The sequence below is a fragment of the Pollicipes pollicipes genome, unplaced genomic scaffold (assembly GCF_011947565.3).
Source record: "Pollicipes pollicipes isolate AB1234 unplaced genomic scaffold, Ppol_2.1 Scaffold_7262;HRSCAF=8765_pilon_pilon_pilon, whole genome shotgun sequence".
Taxonomy (NCBI): Eukaryota; Metazoa; Arthropoda; class Thecostraca; order Pollicipedomorpha; family Pollicipedidae; genus Pollicipes; species Pollicipes pollicipes.
In genome coordinates, this window is record NW_023597055.1 from 8,063,467 (window position 1) to 8,084,208 (window position 20,742).

At 50.9% G+C, this 20,742-nt stretch overlaps 1 protein-coding gene across 1 annotated transcript; it reads left to right on the forward strand.

The window, feature by feature from the left end:
* Positions 1 to 11,127: 11,127 nt before the first annotated feature.
* LOC119113963 (T-complex protein 1 subunit zeta) lies at positions 11,128 to 20,384 on the forward strand. The gene is made up of 12 exons (XM_037238201.1): positions 11,128 to 11,386; positions 13,140 to 13,203; positions 13,547 to 13,681; positions 14,042 to 14,215; positions 14,894 to 14,984; positions 15,361 to 15,484; positions 16,005 to 16,165; positions 17,368 to 17,546; positions 17,973 to 18,071; positions 18,591 to 18,806; positions 19,488 to 19,630; positions 20,170 to 20,384. The coding sequence occupies exons 1-12, from the start codon at positions 11,250 to 11,252 to the stop codon at positions 20,240 to 20,242; spliced, it is 1,596 nt and encodes a 531-aa protein (XP_037094096.1). The 5' UTR covers positions 11,128 to 11,249; the 3' UTR covers positions 20,243 to 20,384.
* Positions 20,385 to 20,742: the final 358 nt, after the last annotated feature.

The window sequence follows — 20,742 nt, forward strand, 5'->3', positions numbered from 1 at the left end:
ACAATAACGAACGTGTATCGATTTCGAGACGACGTGGGCAGCGGTCCGTGGAAATTGTTGTTCAGTCTTTCGAAAGGCTGGGCGGCCTTGATAAGCGTCCCTTGGTGAGGTACATGGAGCTGAGTTTTCATCTCTGTACGCACAGGATGCAAAACAGACATGTTATTTACGTCGCTTAGGGAGAATGGCAAGTTTCTGCACCGCACGAAGTGTGACATCCGGATGATGCCGAGGTGCCAGAGCGATGCGTATAGGTCTCTGAGGGTGGTCCCATTGACAGCGGCACAGGAGCTTCGAGAGAACTGTGCCTTCTAGCGAGAGAAGGCATCTGCTGCAGCATTCTCTGAGATGTCGTACAAAAAACAGGGAGCTCAATACGCCAACGCGTGATCTTCTCGTTTGTTTTATCTCTCCAGGTTGTTTCGCGTGTACTACGGTGTACTCATGGGTGTAGGAACAGGGTATCGGGGGGGGGGGGGGGGCATGGCCCTCTCCCCACTTTTCAAGGTGGGAGGCCAACAGTGCTAACTGCCCCCCCCCCCCCCGCTTTTCAGATTAAAGTTGCTGCTTTTGCACCACATTAAACATGCGTGCCGATTCACATAGTTCACCAGCCATCTTCCTCAAGATGCGTCATCTTTTTCGTTTGCTTATTGGCAGTCGGTTAACGTCACAGCCGCAGGACTGATACCGCGCGGCCAGTGGAGACTGCCACGCCGGGCGTCGAGACTGTTGTTGCTACTACTTGCGAGCGCGCGTTTTCGAAACCATGTCACGTAGTTGCTTTGCCGTTAATCAGTTCCGACTGAGTCTTGAACATTTTAAGACGAACATGAATTAGTCATGTTAATAAAATTTGGGACTCCATTTCATCTACAATCTACGTTCAGGGAGTTTTCAATACCTCTGAAGAACACAGAAAACACGAAACTGGAGTCCATATGATAATTATTGGACCACCTGCGGCGACTAGGGATCTTGTTGCATCGATGAAGGTTCCTGTGCTGATCCGGAACAAACTGCACGGGTCAGAAGGCCTACCGTGTCTGGGAGGGGAACAATGTGATATGATATATAATTCTAATGAAGTCCGGATCGACCAGGAGAACCCATCCTGTGTCGCCAGAATAACAGCCAGAAGACACTTCGCGATGGGACGGAATGGCCCTTCAGCCTTTGACCAGAACCGGTAATGTGCCCCTAGTGTTCCGCTCAAGGGGTCCCTTGCCCGGAAGGAAATAAGGGGTCACATTATTGTTGAGTAGGGTGGGTCGAAATGAAATAAAACAACGAACAAGGTCATCCCATGTCTGCCTGAGAACGCTCATTTTTCAGAACAGATTACTTGAAAATTGCATCAAAAGGTTTGAGCATGCCCGCCCGCAACCTCGGGAGGAGGGACAACGATGGCCTGGGTTGAAGCTTCCGTAAAACCGAACGGCGCCGGCCACTGCAAGTGCCACCAGACTTGTAGTGTTACAGGAAGGCGGAGTAACACGGCGGGCGCCGTGTTACCGTCTTCTGGGCGGATTAACTGTTACGGCAAGACGAAAAATTTATATTCTTCTTTTACTATTCCGGTTCCACCACCAGATTCCAGCACCACTTCGCGGTGCTGTAAGGGCCAATCCGTTATTATCATCAGTCTTAGAAAAGCACACGTGAAATATGCTCCCAGACTGCCTTTTAGATGTGCGATTTGATGTCCTGAAGCGTTCAAAGGTACCTCTTTCCGAGGCGCTATCATTTTCGTCCATCTGTTGGCCAGAGCTCAGTATTAACTGCTGGTCCAATCCCGCGTGGCCTACGGAGACTGCAACGCCTGGCGTCGAGGTTTTTGTTACTAACGTTTACTAGCGCGCATGCTCAAAATTACGTCACATAATTTGTGTCACTAAACTAACCGATTTAAATGTTAAAAGGTAGTTATTTCAAAAGCGTCATCATTTTCGTCCACCGGTGGGCCACAGAAAAAAAAAATAGTCACTGGGCTGACGCGCCGCGGACTATGGAGACTGCAACGCCTAGTGTCGAGGTTTTTGTTGCTGAGATTTGCCAGCACGCATGTTAAAAACCACGTTAGATAGCTTGCATTTCTAATCGAATCTGACTGAATATTAGATATTTCCAGACAAAACACGGCTTGGCCATGTTAATGTACATTGTTGACAACTCGGTCTACAATCAAATTTTCATTTTCAAATTTCGATCAAACACGTCCATCTTCAATCTACCTTCGCGGTATATTTTATGTCTGAAGAATCGTGGAATTTCGGCTCCCCAGGAAAAACAATTTGAAATGGACAAAAAATCTTATAAAGCTGGACAGCCTTATTTGCCGAATAGCATAGATGAGTCGAATAGGCAAGATTATGCACTACTGAGAAATAGCTCTAGATGCATATCTAGCGTAGCAGCCATGACATTTGAATAAAGAGCGATAACAGCCTCTATCTCTACCCCCTCCCCCTCCCCCGGTCATCAGGCTTGCTTTCCAGAAAAAGTTCTTGAAGTATGCCCCTCCAATTTTTGAACACTATGCCTGTGAAACAAGGTCAAACAAAGGTCAACAAGGCCTCTGAGTGTACAGATAAGAAACTAGGAGCACATGAATGTGCCCTATGACGTCACGAATCCTATTTTCAGCTCACTCTCGCAAAAACGGTTCGCGTTGTGCAAAGTTTGGGAAAGTGACTCGGAGCGCTAAATGTCTATATTTTTCTGAAACGTGAGTGTAAACATAACATCCAAGGTCAATTGGGCGCATCTAGTGACCTAGTTTGTTCTTAAGTGTCATGTTATGGAAACATAGTACCTGCGATTTCTTTAGATATGCAATTGAACTCCAACCTATTCCTGTCCAGACTAAGTAAGAAATCGATGGAACACGTAATGAGCCGGCCGGTCAGTATGGAGCAACCGGGAGCGGTCGGCTCACTCCATCGGGAACCGTGGCTATGACCTCGAAACCGACCGGATCTCCGAAACAACGCATGAATGAAGGCTGTATTTTGATCGACCTCATGTCCCTGTTATCCATCGCGAGTTACAGAGATAGGGAGCCAGGCTATATTTCAGCGTTATGATGAGCAGCCAAATACTATCAGCTCAAATATCGTCGCTTATAAGATGCTATGTTACTGATCATTTTTTATGTCGGTTGGTGCAAATGCAAAGAAGGTAACTCAAGCAGATTCGAGTGATGGGTCGCTTGCTCAGCACGGTCGGTAAATTTTGTGCAGCTTAGTCGTTACAAATCAAGTCTAGTTCAAATGCTGGGGTATCAGTCCTTGACAAAAGGCTACGTGAAAGCGCAACAACAATACAGTTCTCACGAGAGCCAAACATCTAAAAAGTGTTTTGCTGGGATGCACCGTGCTGGGTCGTTTTGTCGCTCAGAGGCAAGGTCTGTTGTCATTTGACGTAGACTGTATGAGTCACTCCACGGTCTACCTACAATCACTTACAAGCTTTTAGTTTCGTTTTTAGTGTTCAAACGTAAAAATTGACGTCCAATGACGACAGCCGTCCATGGATTACCGTTTCATAAAAACTTGAAGGTCGGACTTTCACATGCGGCCAGTAAAACAATTTTCATGACCGATGTCATTGCTGCTTTGTCTGCCACGTACCGTTGGTCGATAATAAAAAATGGACAAACAACCAAGGTCCTGCAAAAATTATTGCGGCCACAGCACGGCATGATCCTTACCTTAAACCCCGCCGTCCTCAAGGTCGTTGGCCGAAGTTAACTTAAGTCGTATTCAGCCCGGTACCTCTGTTTTTGGATGAGGTGTGGAAAAAAGCCTGGTACAATGATGGTCGACGGACCTGAGGGTTTGACCAGTGCCGTGATAATGGGCTTCAGCGGACCAAAATCACTTGCCACGCACAGCGCTAATGCTAAAAGCGTACTATGACATATGATACAAGACACGGCCCGGCGTCTGCTAATATTGAAAAAAGCACGTATACCTAAAGATAAGGTTAGCTTATAACTCAAGACTGTGTTAGAAAAATAGCTAACCAGCATGTCATGTGTAGACACTAAGCGTTCTTAAAGAACTTTATGTAAGGCCGCCAGAATTGTGTCAACAAATCAAAATGAACAGAAATACAATTCACATTGTTGTTACATTACAGCGCCCCTATCGACTTTGACAACATAGGTGGGTACATACGCACTCTGATCAACCGTCCATGTTTGCCACATGGTTCAAGAATCGTTTAAAAGGGGTTTGAAATGGACTGTTTCACATTTGTATGAGTTGGAATAAAAATAGATGTTCTAGACCGTTCCCTGAAGTCCACACTCATGCCGTTTTTGAAGCATCAAGTCCCTTCGCTTGTGAGCTAGGTGCATGCAGCATTGGGCAGAATATTTCACATCACCTAATTTGAAGTCACCCAGGGGTGTATGACGTTGTAGAAGCGTCACAAGAATTCCGCCTCTTCGATGGTCATATTGTCTTCAACGTAAATAAAAATTTAACCATTGAGTAATTCGTGTCTGGAATACATCAGCACGAAACGTAGCATCAACGGACAGCAGTAGGCTTTCCATTAGTTTGGCACCTTAATTGCGAGTTTCGAGCACTAAGCACACACACAAACTACGTTTGTTTTTTGTGTTTTTGGTTGGTTTTTGACATAAATTTGCGCAATGCCACTAGTGATGACGGAAATGAGGTTGGGAATCGAATAGATTAAGAATGGCGTCGTAGCTAAGAATGCGAATGCAAGAAAACATTTCAAAATAACTGTAAAATACACTAAAGCATCATGAGAAAGGGCCAATACACGCAGATATATGGGGTGAACACATGGTGAACATATGGGGTGAACAAAGGGTGATTTAAGACGGGGACTGAGGAAACTGATGTCTATGGAGTTTCATTTCATACCATACGCTTATTTCGACTTTGATAAACGCGGTTTAGCTATTGAACACCGACGATATCTCATGAAAAGGGCTATTTTCTGTACATCATTTTAAATGTTTACAAAAGCTGTCTAAGCTTCTTTAAAAGTTTCTACGGCCTGCAAGAGCGCATGTTCAAAACCATTTACGTAATTGTTCTCGCTCATCGATTCTGATATAAGGTAGGGCATTCCCACACGAACACCGGTTAATCATTTAAATGCAGATTTGAGGTCCCATTTCAATCTATCATCCACGTTTACGGCATCGTCAATATCTCTGTGGAGCCCCCAAAATTGGCAAGGCCCCTGAATTTTACCGCCTTAGGAAGAGTCCGCTGAATTATTGCTCAACATATAGCGACCGTCGTTATTTGTCTGCCGTGATGGCAGTGACGGCAGATAGTCTATGCAGTTATTTAACGTCCGTTCCTTCAGTTAGTTGGCTTCAAAATACAAACAACAGACTAACATCTTCCGGAAATGTATGTCGTGTCCTAAAAAGGGCCATATAAATTTGTTCAATAACGTTTCGATAGGCTGTAGCGCGATAAAAAAATCGCACCACTTCCAGGCTGCATCTTGATCAAGTTATTTTGTTATAAATTCATAAAGTTTGTACTGTAATTTTTATGACAATATATGTGATATCGATGGCCACTTTCTTAAATCCGATCACTCTTTGATTCAAAACTCGAAAATAAGATCACCTGTAGTTCTGAGCCAGACAAAGAGCAAAAAGTCATTAAAGGCCTGCAAATTTATAACGGGCTTCCCTGACGCTGCTTGCATTTCCGTGACGGTAATGCATGAAGCCATTAGATCTCACCTCACAGCCATTGGCCCAAATTTTTCAACCGTGTTGTCTGCCACAGGTAGCTCTGTTTACCGTTCCAGCCATGGTCAAATTACCGCACCATTCAAAAGCCTATGCGTGTTCACATCCTCATGCTGTTTAGTGCCGTGTGTAGGCGTGGCAATCCCGCGACTTACCCGCCGGTCGAGAGGCGTCTTGTTTGCAGGGCGATTCCAAAATCCTGGTAGCCTGCCCCGCCGTGGGATGCCAGAATCAGTTTTATGTCGATATAACAGATGTCTGAAAGTTTCTGTGATTGACTGATTCATCAAACTGGCATTTTCATCGATGCGCTTTCGATACATGTTGAATTATTACCCAATTCGCGGTTTAGCGCACGATGCAGGCCAAAATGTGCAGGGCGCTGGTCACGGCCGCTGCAACTGCAGCCCCCTCTACCTTGCAAGGTCGCTGGCCGATAGCTTGTTTGTGTCGAGTCATGGCTATCAGCGAAGCCAGTTTCTGGGGTATCACGCAACCTGATGCGACGACAGAGCGTTCGGTGACGCCATATATCTCTGAGATAGCTTCTTAGACAATAAGCCAATTGAATTTGGAGGAAAGACTTATTCCATTGGCCTCAGGCCAGGTATAAGGAGAGACCAAGGTAATAGCAAACTAGTTTTGCACTGGAAAGTCTGACCTGATTTGTGGGCATTTTTTAAAAGTTCATCACCACAAAGATGTCAACGGGCATCTTATTTCGGCTGTAATGTAGATCTACAACTTTATTTCCAATACAAAATTTTACAATATCGTATGTTGAAACGCTGTGATCATCTATTGGTCAAAGCAGCGCCTTTTTGCTTAGATCAGGTAATCAGGCTACAAGCGGTTGCATGACGAGGTCTGAGGGCACTCCGGACACTGATCTGAGATCTGGTTTTGTGAAACCTACTTTACCTGAACAACATGGCCTAGGGATATCAAAGTTGAAATCATGTGAGCTCACATGCAGACCTACCTACTCTGTGCATTACCTATCTCTAGCCTTCTCAGTTTTTGAAATATTTGGGTAAGCAAATTGAGCTCTACCCTCGTGCATCGCATTCAGCCGGTCACTCATGCACGTGTTAATGGACTCTGAAAAATTGGATGGACCGAGCTAGAATGGTTCAAAAATTATTTAGGAAACTTGGGGTTCAGCCTTTCACCCTCCCAACTCTTACCTGACCCAAGCGAGGGCGGGTTTATCCGTCTTTTCGAGTGTTCAGAATAAACGCAAAACCTGAGTAGCCAAGACAGACGCCAAAGACCTCTTTGGCGGCGGTACAATTTGACATTTTACTTCCTTGGAATGCATCACTTCACTGCAGACAGAACGCCTCAAAAGTAGGGTAACCATTACCATGCGTTCCAGGACAGATCGAAGGGTGCCTTACGCTCCATCTCTCGGATTTTAACGTAACTTGGTCATGCAGGTTCCCAATAGGAGACAACAGTGTCTGTGACATTATCAAGTATCTCACCTCAAACTTGTCTGAATATTAGCCTCCTATAGTTCATAGCGGCGTAGTGTGTGTTTTTGGTGGTGAAATAATCCACTGTGATCAACGAAAACTACGCTCATTCAATAACCACATTTGCATACGTACCTCTTTTAATGATAGCATACCAATGCTGTTTAAACGTTATACATTTCCCTACTTCCGGTTCATCTCCGTTTTTCCCGTCGTAGATGACTTTGCTGTCCAAATAAGACTTAATGCAACGGGACACGACTGTCTGGGGCTATAAATCCGACATGCTTGAACAGAACGAAACCAGCATACTCTGACCCGGCAAAGAATGGACTGCCGCACTGACAAAGGTGCGGGTTATTGTGTGCGGGCGCCCCTCGTACACACGTTCAAAAAACACGGATCTGGCAGTTTTGGGGCATTTTACAGGTTTTTTGTCAGATCTCAGCAGACCATGCACATAACGCCATGAAGCCAAGTGCATGATGTAGGCGCATGCGCCGTCTGCAAGCCACTCATGCCGCCAATCACTGCCCGATCCGTAGTGGCGTCAGCAATCGATCGTGAAGGGACCAATGTCGCGTTTGTCGAAGCCGATCTCGAAAGCATCACACTGTTGTCTAAACGGAGAGAGGTAGACGTGAAATGGTAATGGCCCGAAACGGGACCCGCCACCAATTTTTGAAATTTCGTCGGAAAAATCCCAGCCTGTTCACCGGCCTGCCGCTGGCCATTACTTGGCTATAGAGACACGTGCTTCTGCTGAAGATCCTCCGCGCAGCAGATGTATTCCACGGGAGCGTGACTTTGCATTGAGCAGCCGAGGACCGAAACAACACGACGCAGAAATAATACGGCTGATACAACAGCATGCAGCCGTACTGCCACACAGATGCGCACAGCACACCTGAACACAAATCGCCCAGGTGTGCAGAAGGCCACGCGCAGTAGACGAAATGGAGAAACTTTCCAATAGTCATACGTATTGCCTGATATTTCAAAACGAGTGTCCCACCTTTGAAGCAAAGTTCGAAAACATGATCTGGTGAGCTATCAGGAACTGCAATCAATATGAATAGCACTGGGGAGCGAAACTGCATTTCTAAAGGGATAGTACGTGCAAACAATTCAATTTCTTTTCGAATCCAAATTGGACGGTTAGCACTTTAGATCAGCAATATGCTCCTTCCTTTTTTAGTATTTTCATATGGTTTGTCATGCGTGCATATTTCTGACGCCCTGGACGATTCAAACGCACGCAAGACAGTGTTCACCATTGCGAAATTCATGATCATTTAGGATTATTGCCGGATTTTGCCCACGGTATGTAAACGCGAATGCAGACTTTCAAAGTGTTAAAACAACCCTGTTCAACATACGGTGGTTTGCTTTTATAGTTTGGTCTAAAAAGTAATTACAGGCCTGTATAGTCATGGACATTTCTGAGGCTGCTGACATCTCCGTAACGGTAATGCATGAAGCCATTGATCTCACCTTTCAGCCATCGGCCCTAGTTTTCCAGCCGTGCTGTCTGCTCCAGCCAGCTGTGCTTGCCGTCCAGCCGTGATCACCTCACCGCATCGTTCAAATGCATATGCGAGTTCACATTCTCAGGCTATTTAGTGTCGTGTGCAGACGTCGCAATCACGTGACTTCACCGCCGGTCGGAGGAGGGTCGTATTGGCAGAGACGATGCCAATATCCTGATCGTCTGCCCCGCCATGGGGTGTCAAAATCAGCTCATTGATAAAGCAGACGTCATGTCGATAAAGCAGACGTCAGAAAGTCTCAGCGGTTGAGTGACATGAACCTGGCGTCCTCGCTGATGCGCTTCCAATGCATGTTAATTGTTGTCCAAATCGCAGTTTAACGCCCTCTAGAGTCCAAAATAAGCCGTACTTAGTCATAAGTGTTTCAACCGCAGCCCCTGTACGTTTTGAACGCTTTAAGATATCAGTGCGTGCGTTGAGAAAGAACCCCGAGCGTATGCTTCACCTGTGCGATTTTCAGATCGTAATAAGTGTGGCGTAGCCTTCAGAGCACCACGAAGTGGCACTGAAATGTGTTGGAGGAACTTGAAAAGTAAAGGTAGAAGCTCTGTTTCGTGTTGCTGTAGCTGTTAATTTGACCAGAGGACATCCTTATCATTGTTAAAAAGTACGCCAAGTCTAATCTTTTGAATGGCTCATATTGAAAGACTTTCGGAATCATTATTTCGCGACGGTCCTTCTCTCGCGCACGGCACCAGCTGTCTGGTGTTACCTGTGGCGGCTACCGTCGTTCGGTTTTACGAAAACTGCAACCCTGGCCATCGCTGTTCTTGTGCCTGAGATTGCGAACGTGCAAGGTCTAAAACTGTTTATGTTATTAGTATCACTAGTCTATTCTTCAGAATAATGAACGTTTTCAGGTGAGCATGAGCTGGCCTTTTTCATTTCAGACCTCATTTCGATCCACTCCATTCAGCACTGCTGAGACCCTGAGACACCTTACGTTTTCCGGGCAAGGGGCCCGTGGGAAGAACACTAAGAGGCACATAAGCATTACCGGTCCAGGGCTGAAGGGCCAGCCCGTCCCAGGGTGGGATGCATTCCGGCTGCTATTCTGGCGACACGGGGTCCCCTGGTGGATCCAGAGGCTCTTAGAGAGATACGCCATATCATCTTGAACTTCATGAACATATGCTGAAGGGGACTGTAAGCAGTGATGCGGATGAACCAGGGCTATATGAAAAGACAGAGTGGGGCCTCTGAGACTAGAGGAACCTAGGGTTTGCTCCTAAGTAGCTCCATTCACCGTACATGATGAGCTAAAATGCTGCCACCTACGATATGAAGCAATTTTGGCCAGTGCGGTTTAAGGAGGACGGCAGGTAAACCAAGTAAATCGGCATGCATGTTGAAGGTAGCACGAAAATAAGCTAAACACAAATTAAATCTGAAAAATGGGTAGGGAATTAACGTTGCATCCCCCCAACACCCACCTTGAAAAGTATGTGGAAGGGGGAGGGGGGGGGGGGGGGGGCACGGCTCCCTAGTCCCAATGGGTGGCTGTGGAGACATATGTCTTCCCCACTTTTACACACACGGATTTTGGTCCTTTCCGATGCTGCCCGTAGAATGCCCGTTTTTTCCACGTTCATCAATTAAAAACGTCATTTTCTTGTCAGACTGTCTCATTTAAACTACATTTTGACCCCTCCAAACCTGATTTGTTCGCTCAATCTCGAAGGTGTAATTACATTGTTGGGTTTTCCGGTTGTGCCACTAATCATCGATCCCGAGTAGACTATCATGCTCGTCGGAACCTACAGATTAGGAGGGCACGTGCATAAACTGCCTGTAGTCCTGGGCTCAACGTCCTCTCGGACTCGGTTTTTTTCCGTTTTAATTGATCATTTGCAGCGTTTTCATTGCCATAGGAGCTCGCCACTAAATAAATCCCAAAATGAATCGTCGTAAACCGTATTTCAACTAAATACGGTTTGCTATTTTCCCCACTACCCAGGGCCAACATTTGTGGTCATTGGTTTGTCTCTCCCGATCGATTCCTTATTTTCGTGTTTTTCATAAATGGGTCTCAGATACTATCGCGCTCGCGCCCGGTGGGCGACGTCCCGAGGTAACTCAACACCTGGGTCGAGAACCTTCCAAAATCCGAGTGCACATTCTGCTCATTCTTCCTTCTCTTTATCTTACACAAATACGGCGCCACAGTTTCATTTACTGAAGAGGAAACAAAAATGTGCTAGAAATGTATAAGTAAAACTTGAACTTCTGTAGTGGTTTTCTCAATAACACCCTGGCATATGACGTCATTAAATAAAATTTTGGTCCCACATGCCACCCTCTTAACAGGAGCCACCACTATTGTCTCGTGCGGACAAGCGGCACCTCGTGCGTTATCGTAAGGGCGTAGCACGTTTTGCCGGTCTGCGTTGCGTGGACGCTGGCGGTTTGCGCTCTCTTGGGTAAAGCATTTGTGATATAACTTAGGTTCGATCCTAGTAAGTCATGGCTGCGATCACAACACTGAATCCGAAAGCTGAAGTTGCCCGCGCGGCCCAGGCTCTTGCCATAAATATTTCGGCAGCGAAAGGCATTCAAGATGTTCTCAAGACCAACTTGGGACCTAAAGGCACCATGAAGATGTAAGTTGTTTCTTTTGAAACCCAAGCAAGTTCTAAGAGACCCGATTAGTGGTCCACATATTAAGTTTGGTTGTGAAATGGTCAACTGCTGGGGCGATCTGGGATTTCCATTTGCATGATTTTCTGCCAGGATTGTGATGGTATGCCCCAAGGTGATTTTTATTTCACTGTGTGTGCAATTTTACCATGGCACATATGGTTGTGAGCTGAAATAGATGGTAGAGGGAATCTTCTTGTACCACAAATGCTGTGGCTTTAGTGAAGACCCACTGCCTTTCAGAATCTAGCTATTTGTTTAAAATGGCTATATGATACTTTGCTATATAATGCTTCTTTGTACATGATGCACCAATCAGTATCAGAAAACAGTGGAATTACATCATCTTACCCTTGAGAATGACATAAATATGAAGTAATGCCAGCTAAAGCTTTAAACTATGGCTCTGGTTTATTATTAATAAGCAAGGTAGTCGATCAAGGGCAGAGCCATCATGGCATCAGCAAGAAAAGGGTAGCAGTAGGAGTGCAGTTAAAAGTGGAAGTAGCAGCATGGATAGAGGTAGGGAAAGTTAGGTGACATCCAGGGACATGCTCGATGTCCAGGGACCAGCCTGAAAACCAATGAACAGCAAATCCAGAGACATTGTCAGCATTAGTAGGATAGTGGCATCATTTGCTATATTGATGTGCAAGAAAACCAATCCCATGTTGTCATTTTGTGCTGTGTGTGGTGTGGCTGTGGTGGTTTGTTGCTAATATCATTCTGCTGTCGCCATGGAATAGTTTGTGGAAGTAAGGCATGGTGTGCTGAGGCAGGAGCATGTGGGTGGTAAAAAACATTTCAGTAATTCTTATTGCAAATTTTGTCCCTAGGTTCTTGCTCCTAAACAACCATTTCATTTGGGCATTTTGTATTTGTGGACTTAGACCTCCCCAGCATTAAGTTTCCTGCTGTTGACCGGAACTCCATAATGCAGAATTTGGCCCTCATGGGATGCTAGCTCTTTAAAGTGGTAGAAACTCAGCATTTTCCTAAATGGAATTGTGAATGGAATGTCCTTAAAATTCAAAGGAAATAAAAGTAAGTGTCAAAGCTTGCTTCTCAAAATGTTGTCTTCATTCATGCGATTTGGCCATGTGATGTGGCCCCTTGAACAGCTGCAGCATGGTGTACAAAAATAGCAACACACTCGGCTCACAGCCTCCTGCATGGGTCACTGGTCAGGGTGTGGATGCCCTGCAAGGCAAGTGTCACACCCTAAATTATTTCATGGGTTGTTTTGCTGGGTTAACATCCACATTGAAACAAGGATTGGCCAATGGGTTCATCATACCCATCCCAAAACAGAAAGGCTTGAAATAAATATAAGTTGCATGCATCAAAACTGATTGGTTTTGCATGCTCATATTCATAAAATTAGTGGAAAGGCTGTTGTGCAGCAATTCTGTTGTTTCCTCAGGTGAGTAAATTGCAGGCATTCATTGTCATTTGGCCATAGTTCAACAAAATAACCAAAAAGATTATGATAGATTAATTACAGAATTGTAGTTTTTTTTTACAAAAAAAACAGACTTACCAGTGTTGATTGCAATCCTTAGTAACCTTTTTGTGATACAACCAAGTGGAAGATAACTTGTCAAGCTGTAATTAAAGCTCTGTATGATGAAGTCACTTATTCAAAGATGCGGTAAGCTGCAGCAGCTTGAATGACAGCAAGTTGTACAGTGGTAGTGACTGGTGGGTTTGTTGCAGGCTTGTTTCTGGTGCAGGTGACATCAAAATCACCAAAGATGGCAATGTGCTTCTGCATGAGATGGTAAGTCATGTTCTTCCCAGATTGGGTTGTTTATGCCAGAGCCCATAAGTGGTGCATATGTGTGTGTATATATATATATATATATATATATATATATATATATATATATGTATGTATGTATGTGTGTATGTATGTATGTATGTATATTGATGATACCCATGCTGTGTTTGCATAACCTGGTATGATTTGAAAGCAATGTATGCCATATTCTGGGCACTGTACCACCTTGCTTCACTGAGGTGGCACTGCCAGCATGTGCCAAGCTGTCTGTGGCGCTGTGTGCGCCCTCCCCTCCCCTCTCCACTCACGCCGCCTGACCGCTCATGCTCTCTGGCATCGGCAGCAAATCCAGCACCCGACGGCGTCGCTGATAGCGCGCGCCTCGACGGCGCAGGACGACATCACCGGCGACGGCACCACCTCCACAGTGCTGCTGATCGGCGAGCTGCTCAAGCAGGCCGACCTCTACGTGTCCGAGGTGGGGCTGGCCTCTGCGTGGCCTCGACGTGGCGCCGGCGGTTCGGTGTGGCAAAGCCTCGCGCGCCGCCGTTGTGTTGACCTGGCGGTGCTGTACTATTGACGTGTGATGCCAGGGATTTCTCACCATATGGGTCAGCTGCTGGATGTGTTCATCAGCGTGACAGAAGGCTCAGTGTTTTTGGCAGTGACTCGGTCTGAGCAAATGTTCTTCAGTGTATTATTTGGATGGAGAAGTTCCAGGATGGATTGAGAAGCTCCTTCCTGTTGGGCAGTTTATTATGGCAGAGTCTCCCGAAATGTACTGACGTCATGTGCAGCAGCAGGAGGGTGTGGGTCTTGACACGATATGCCGCGACAGGGTCTCCACCCGCGAGTGGTGACGGAGGGCTTCGAGCTGGCCAAGAAGAAGACGCTGGAGGTGCTGAACGAGGTGAAGCTGACGCAGCCGGCTTCGCGCGAGGTGCTCATCAGCGTGGCGCGCAGCAGCCTCATGACCAAGATCCACCACGAGTCGGCCGCCCATCTCACTGAGGTAGTCGCCGAGACACAGACAGTGCCGTCGGCACGCGCAGGATGCTCTGCACACATCGCAGGGGCAGCCGACACGAGCGCGTGTCGTCGGCGCGTCTCACGGAGGCGCTTCCGGAGCATGCCCGGTCTGAACGCAGTCCACTGGGGTGCCCAGCACAGGCCCGGTCGGGCCAACGCAGCCCGCAGTGACGTGCTGTGCGGTAGCCTCTGCTGGCGGCGCGGCCATAACTCGCATAGGTGCCCCCCCCCCCCCCCCCCCCCGTGGCATGGTAGCGCCAGCACAGTTGGCTGGGGGAGCGGCGCACGCCCCGCCCTGACAGAGGAGTGCTGGGCAGAGTGGCGAGGACGGGTCCGGAGCGGTCATCACGTGACATCTCATTGGCAGCACACGGTCCCCAGTGTGCGCTGCCGGTGCGTTGGATTCATAACGGACGTCATTAGCCTAACGACATCACACTGTATATGTACACGTGTATATGTCGGGCCGTGGTGTCGGCTAGCGCTCCGCCGGTGGTTAAGTTCCGCCTCAGCGCACGTGACGGGTGGTACCGCTAATGGCCCTGACAGTCAGCGGCGCCGCGAAATGATCGCCCGGGGATGTGGCATCACTCGGCGACCATTTCGGCGATGTCCTGGCGTGTAGTGTGGCGCGTGCTGACACCCGCCGGCGCGCCGGCAGATCTGCGTGGACGCCGTGCTGAGCATCAGGCCCAGCTCGGGTCCGGTGGACCTGCACATGGTGGAGCTGATGGAGATGCAGCACCGCTCAGGTTAGTTCCCCTCGCCGTGCCGAGGTCAGCCCCCTTCCCGTGCCGAGGTCAGCCCCCTCCCCGTGCCGAGGTCAGCCCCCCTCCCCGTGCTGAGGTCAGCCCCCCTCCCCCCGTGCCGAGGTCAGCCCCCCTCCCCCGTACTGAGGTCAGCCCCCCTCCCCCCGTGCCGAGGTCAGCCCCCCTCCCCACCGCCGTGTCGAGGTCAGCCCCCCGCCGAGGTCGGCCCCCCTCCCCGTGCTGAGGTCAGCCCCGTGCCGAAGTGAGCCCCCCCCCCCGTGCGCAGGACGTTCTCAATTTATGGCAACGTTCTCAGAGAGCGATGGCATCGTGATGGACCGCAACAGAGCGTTCTCACAGTGTATCGTAACGTTCTCAGAGAGCGACAGTGCGCTGGTGCGTGGTATCGTGATGGACCATGGCGCGCGCCACCCGGACATGCCGAAGCGCGTGCAGAACGCATACATCCTCACCTGCAACGTCAGCATGGAGTATGAGAAGACGTGAGTGATCCGGGCGTGCGCCGACCGGGTTGGCGGGGGGGGGGGGGGGGGGGGTCGGTGTGGTCTGTTTGCCGTTATCTTCCGGTCGGGATCTGTGGCCATGCGGGCATTATAAGTGGCCTGAAGTCTGCGGAGCAGTATATGTCAACTATGGTATGGGGTGAGGAGAGAACGCCCGGTATGTGTCTGACGGCTAATCTAGAAACACCAATGTCATTGATAACTTGCACTCGGCTTGCTTCTGGGGGATGGGCGTATCTTGGACGTGATGTGTGAGGCCCAACGGCGTGCGTGACCCAGTGATGCATGTGACCCAGTAACGTGTGTGACCCAGTAACCACGGGCCTCCCATTAGCCCGAGCAGTGTCACGTTGCTGCTGTCCGTTCCCCCGCGCCCTGTGTGCGGGGCTGTCTCCGTGCCGCAGCGCCGGGCGTGACCCGGCGCGCTGGAGCGGCGCCGCGCGGCTCCGTGTAGCAGCACGCTGAGCTGGCCTCCCCCCCCCCCCCCGTCCGCCGACAGCGAGGTCAACTCGGGCTTCTTCTACAAGACGGCCGAGGAGCGCGAGAAGCTGGTGCGGGCCGAACGTGAGTTCATCGACAACCGCGTGCGCAAGGTGATCGCCCTGAAGAAGCAGCTGTGCGACGGCACCGACAAGAACTTCGTCGTCATCAACCAGAAGGGTGAGGCTCTGCGGACGGGGATCCGTCCCTCTTACCCCTCATCTTGCTTCATCCTGCGTCCGCGCAACACGTTGCTTGTCCGTGACAGGCTGCATGCGTCACCCACGAGTAGGCCGAGCGCCCCGCGGGAAGGGCAACCCTGACCGGGTACCCAGCGCGCATGCGCGGGTTAAAACTCGGCGGTTGGCCCCCCAGGCGCATGCAAGCCTGCCCCACCATTTACCATTTCCGTTCATTTCATAGCCCTGAAATGATCATTTCTGGTCGAAAGGCATCGAATCCAAAAACAAACAAACAAAAAAACCAACAAGTGCTGGGGACGGGCATGGTGGTTGTCTGGTGGGGTGGAGGGGAGAGAGAGAGAGAGAGAGAGAGAGAGAGAGAGAGAGGAGAGAGAGAGAGAGAGAGAGAGAGGAGAGAGAGAGAGGAGAGGAGAGGGGAGGGAGAGGGAGAGGGAGAGGGAGAGGGAGAGGGGAGGGGAGGGAGAGGGAGAGGGAGAGGGAGAGGGAGAGGGAGAGGAGAGGGAGAGGGAGAGGAGAGGGAGAGGGAGAGGAGAGGGAGAGGGAGAGGGAGAGGGGAGAGGGAGGGGAGAGGAGAGGGAGAGGGAGAGGGAGAGGGAGAGGGAGAGGGAGAGGGAGAGGGAGAGGGAGAGGGGAGAGGGAGAGGGAGAGGGAGAGGGAGAGGGAGTGGACGGTCACCAGGCCCGGAGTGTGTGCTGTCCGTGGTGCACGTGGAAGAGTGTGGTCGTGGGCTGGGCGGAATGGCTCGCTCAGTGCGGATCTGGACATGACGGAGGTGAGCGGATCGTGATGTGCCGCTCGCACCAGCTGCTGCGTGCGTTGATTGTGGCTCATGGTGCGGAAGTCACGAGACCGCCTCCGCCTCCTGCTGTGCTCCTGGTCTGGTCCAGCGTACTGTTGCCACATGTACTGATGTTACCTCCTCCGACTGGTGCCGACGGGATGGCGGCTGCCTGTCCAGTTGTTCTTGTGTGTGGTGACGCTAATTTCCCTGACCTGACGTGACCAGACCTGATGTGATCTGACCTAAGCTGCCAGCTGGTATTGATCCTGCGCCGCTGCTCGCCGGCTCCGATACGACCTGACCTGCCCACGAGAGGCGGTGCTGTCTCACCGGGCCCGCGGAGCCTGACCTGACCTGACCTGAGCTGACCTGAGCTGACCGGACCCGGCTGTCGCCAGGCATCGACCCCGTGTCGCTGGACATGCTGGCCCGCGAGGGTATCGTGGCGCTACGCCGCGCCAAGCGCCGCAACATGGAGCGGCTGGCGCTGGCGTGCGGCGGTGCCGCCATGAACTCCCTGGACGACCTGACCGAGGACTGCCTCGGATACGCCGGGCTCGTGTACGAGCACGTGCTGGTCAGTCAGAGGCCGGCCGGCGGCCGCGCGTCGCCCCGCTGGGGGGTCCGGTGGTGGTGGAGCGAGGTCGGTGTGCGTGCTTGGCATGGTCCTGTCCCCACGCTGCGGGCGCGGGGTGATGGCCGAGTGGCTAACGTGGCGGGATCTCTCGTCCCGTGTTCGGTTCTCGGTCGACGCCCTAGTCTTCTGGTGATAATGTGGCTCCCGTAGTCGGGGGCGCTCAGTAAGCTGACGTTGGTAAAATGCGTGGCGTTCCTTCGATAAAAGATGAAAGGAATTTGAAACAGCGTCGGCAAGTCCTTCAATAGGGAATAACTGCGGAGGCTGCATCAGTCGCGGTCACTTCTGTGGCTGTCCACATCCCTGGACCGGCGTGCCTCTGCGTGTACTCGTCGCTGACCCGTGGCTTGATGGTGTGTGAAACAGGGCGAGCAGAAGTTCACGTTCGTGGAGGAGTGCCGCAACCCGCAGTCGGTCACCATCCTGATCAAGGCGCCTAACAAGTACACCCTGGACCAGTTCAAGGTAGGCTGGACTTGGGGATTGACCTGCATCTTATATGATCGGTACAGGTCAAGTTATTATGCTGCACCAAGCATAATAGCTTGTGTTGCCGCTTGTGTTTGTCGTTGTACGAGGGGCGAGACAGGTCGCCTAGAATACCGCCCTGTGGTGGTTTGCTGCGAGTTATAGAGGCCGTGGGTTGTTTTCTTAGAGACGGCCTTGGGTTCCTGTCATAGTATAAGCTTATGTCGATTTTGATACTTTCTCAATGAAGTGTGCATATCAGCTCTTGAGTTGAGGCTGCTTTTGGACATAACTTTATGGCAACTTGTTGCCTTAATATGCTGCATTGAACGCCGTCCAGCTCCAAAGTCGCCGAATGACTATGACTCCCCGAGCCTCCTCAGCCGCTGCCGCTTGGTGCCGCCTGTGCCCCATCCTCCTCCGCATCCGACGCCTGCCCCCCCCCCCCCGGCCCACGACCCCGCCCTCCGACCCCGCCTGTGACTGACCCCCGCTCCCGACGCCTGCCCCGCCCAGGACGCCATCCGGGACGGGCTGCGCGCCATCAAGAACGCGCTGGACGACGGCGCCGTGGTGCCGGGCGCCGGCGCGTTCGAAGTGGCGGCGCACGCGGCGCTCATGCGCTACCGCCAGGAGGTGCGCGGCCGCGCGCGGCTCGGCGTGCAGGCGTTCGCCGACGCCCTGCTCGTCATCCCCAAGACGCTGGCCGTCAACGCCGGCTACGACGCGCAGGTGAGCGGCGGCAGGTGGCCGCTGCTGGTGCGCTGGTGCGGGGCGGACGGCTTTTGTGAACGTGGTGGGAGGGTCACGTGGGATGCGTTCAGTCCAAAGGCTTGGGTATGCTGAAATCATTTCTGTCTGGTTTAGCGGTTTCTTTGACCCGGAGTAATTTTATTTCGCGGCGCTGATTTGAGTTTGAAAATTTGCTGAACAATGTAAGTATTGCGCCTTTACCGTTTTGGTTTGGGTCACCGCAATGAAATGTTATGGCCTTAAATGCGGCCGGGATGCTTAAACGTGAAAGTTACGCCAGACTTTCATACAGACCATATGAATGGCAAATCCTAACACGGTACGCAGCTTATGAACGAGCCGCTGGCCGAGGCGCTTTGCGTAGCCGGACACTGGACTACATGCTACATGGAAGTGGACCGGGCTTGACATATTCGTTAATTCTTCTGCGTCGTTTATTGTGTCGTGTCTTTGCTAATTTCGTCAACGAAGCTGAGATGCAGCTGTGGGTTGCTCGGGGGGTCCTGTGGTACCCCTTGCTGGGGAACTATCATCTCTTACGGTGAGGGTGGAGCGGTGTTCTTGTTGGGCCAGACACCTGCGGGCCGGTGGGGCGGCCGGTACCCCCCCCCCCTTCCCCTCCCCCGGTGCTCGAGCTGACCGCCAGCCGGCGGCGCGCAGGACACCATCGTGAAGCTGCAGGAGGAGTACGCGTCGGCCGGCGTGCCCGTCGGCCTGGACATCGGCAGCGGCGAGGCGCTGGTGCCGGCCGACGCCGGCATCCTCGACAACTTCTGCGTCAAACACCAGATGATCAACTCCTGGTGGGTGCGGCGGCGGCCGAGGACCGCCCGGGGGAGGTGTGGTGACGGCACGGACCGCCGCGCCGTGCTGGGAGGCGCTTGGCCGGGCCACTGAGATAGGGTCCGTGAATGCTGGTCAGTTCATATAACGTGTTTAGCCATTTCCCGTGAATTTTGCAAGTACTAGGGTCGTCTATGTGTGAGGATGTGGTCGGCCATGTATGGGCAGGAATGTTGCGTTTGCTGTTGCAAATGCCTAAAAGGCTTAATTTTATCAGGGTGGGTTTGCAGATGTTATACCCCTGCAGCAGTAGCCCAGAGCCATTTTTTGTCTGAATATCCAGCAGGTGCCAAATGTTACTGCAGGCCACATACAAATATGGGGAATTGCAGGAGGATCTAGAAGTCAGTATGTGACCATAACTGACTGTACAATGCCTGTGCTGTGACTGCCAATTGAGGCTGGTCCTGTGTCCATAGCACTGTGCATGCTTGTAATTGACAGCGCCTGGCTGTGTTCTGACTGTGTTCTGGAGCTGACTGCTCATGTGTGTTCGCAGTGCGGTGATCGCCGGCAACCTGCTGCTGGTGGACGAGATTATGCGAGCTGGTCTCTCCTCTCTCAAGGGCTGATCGGCCACGCCCGCCCCGGCCTGGCCCGCCGCCGCCGCCGCCGCTGGCGCCGTTGACGCGTACACTGCTGGCCACTCCCGTGTTCCACGCGCTTGCGATTCCTTTAACATGTCATGTGGTTCGTTGATCGCACTTCACAATACAGAGCTCCTAACTGATGTGTGTTTCTGCTGCGAGACGAGAGAACGGTGAGGTGAACGGTGGTAGACCCGCAAGTCGGGAGGCGGACATCAGGTGACGTGCTTTGTTGCAGGGGGGAGGGGTCGTGAACAAATTTAGACATTTTGCGAGCAATGAAGCCAGACGATTAACCTGACGCCAATCGCCATGCGCTAGCAACTGGAAATGTCTAACAGGGACATGAGCCACTTGAGTGCAGTACGACACGGCACGGCCCAGCTCGCTGCACTTTTGCCTGTTGCTCCGCTGCAGTGTCGCCACGAACAATATGGTGACCTCACATTAGCCTCTTCTGGAAGGGGCGCGGTGGTGATTGGTTC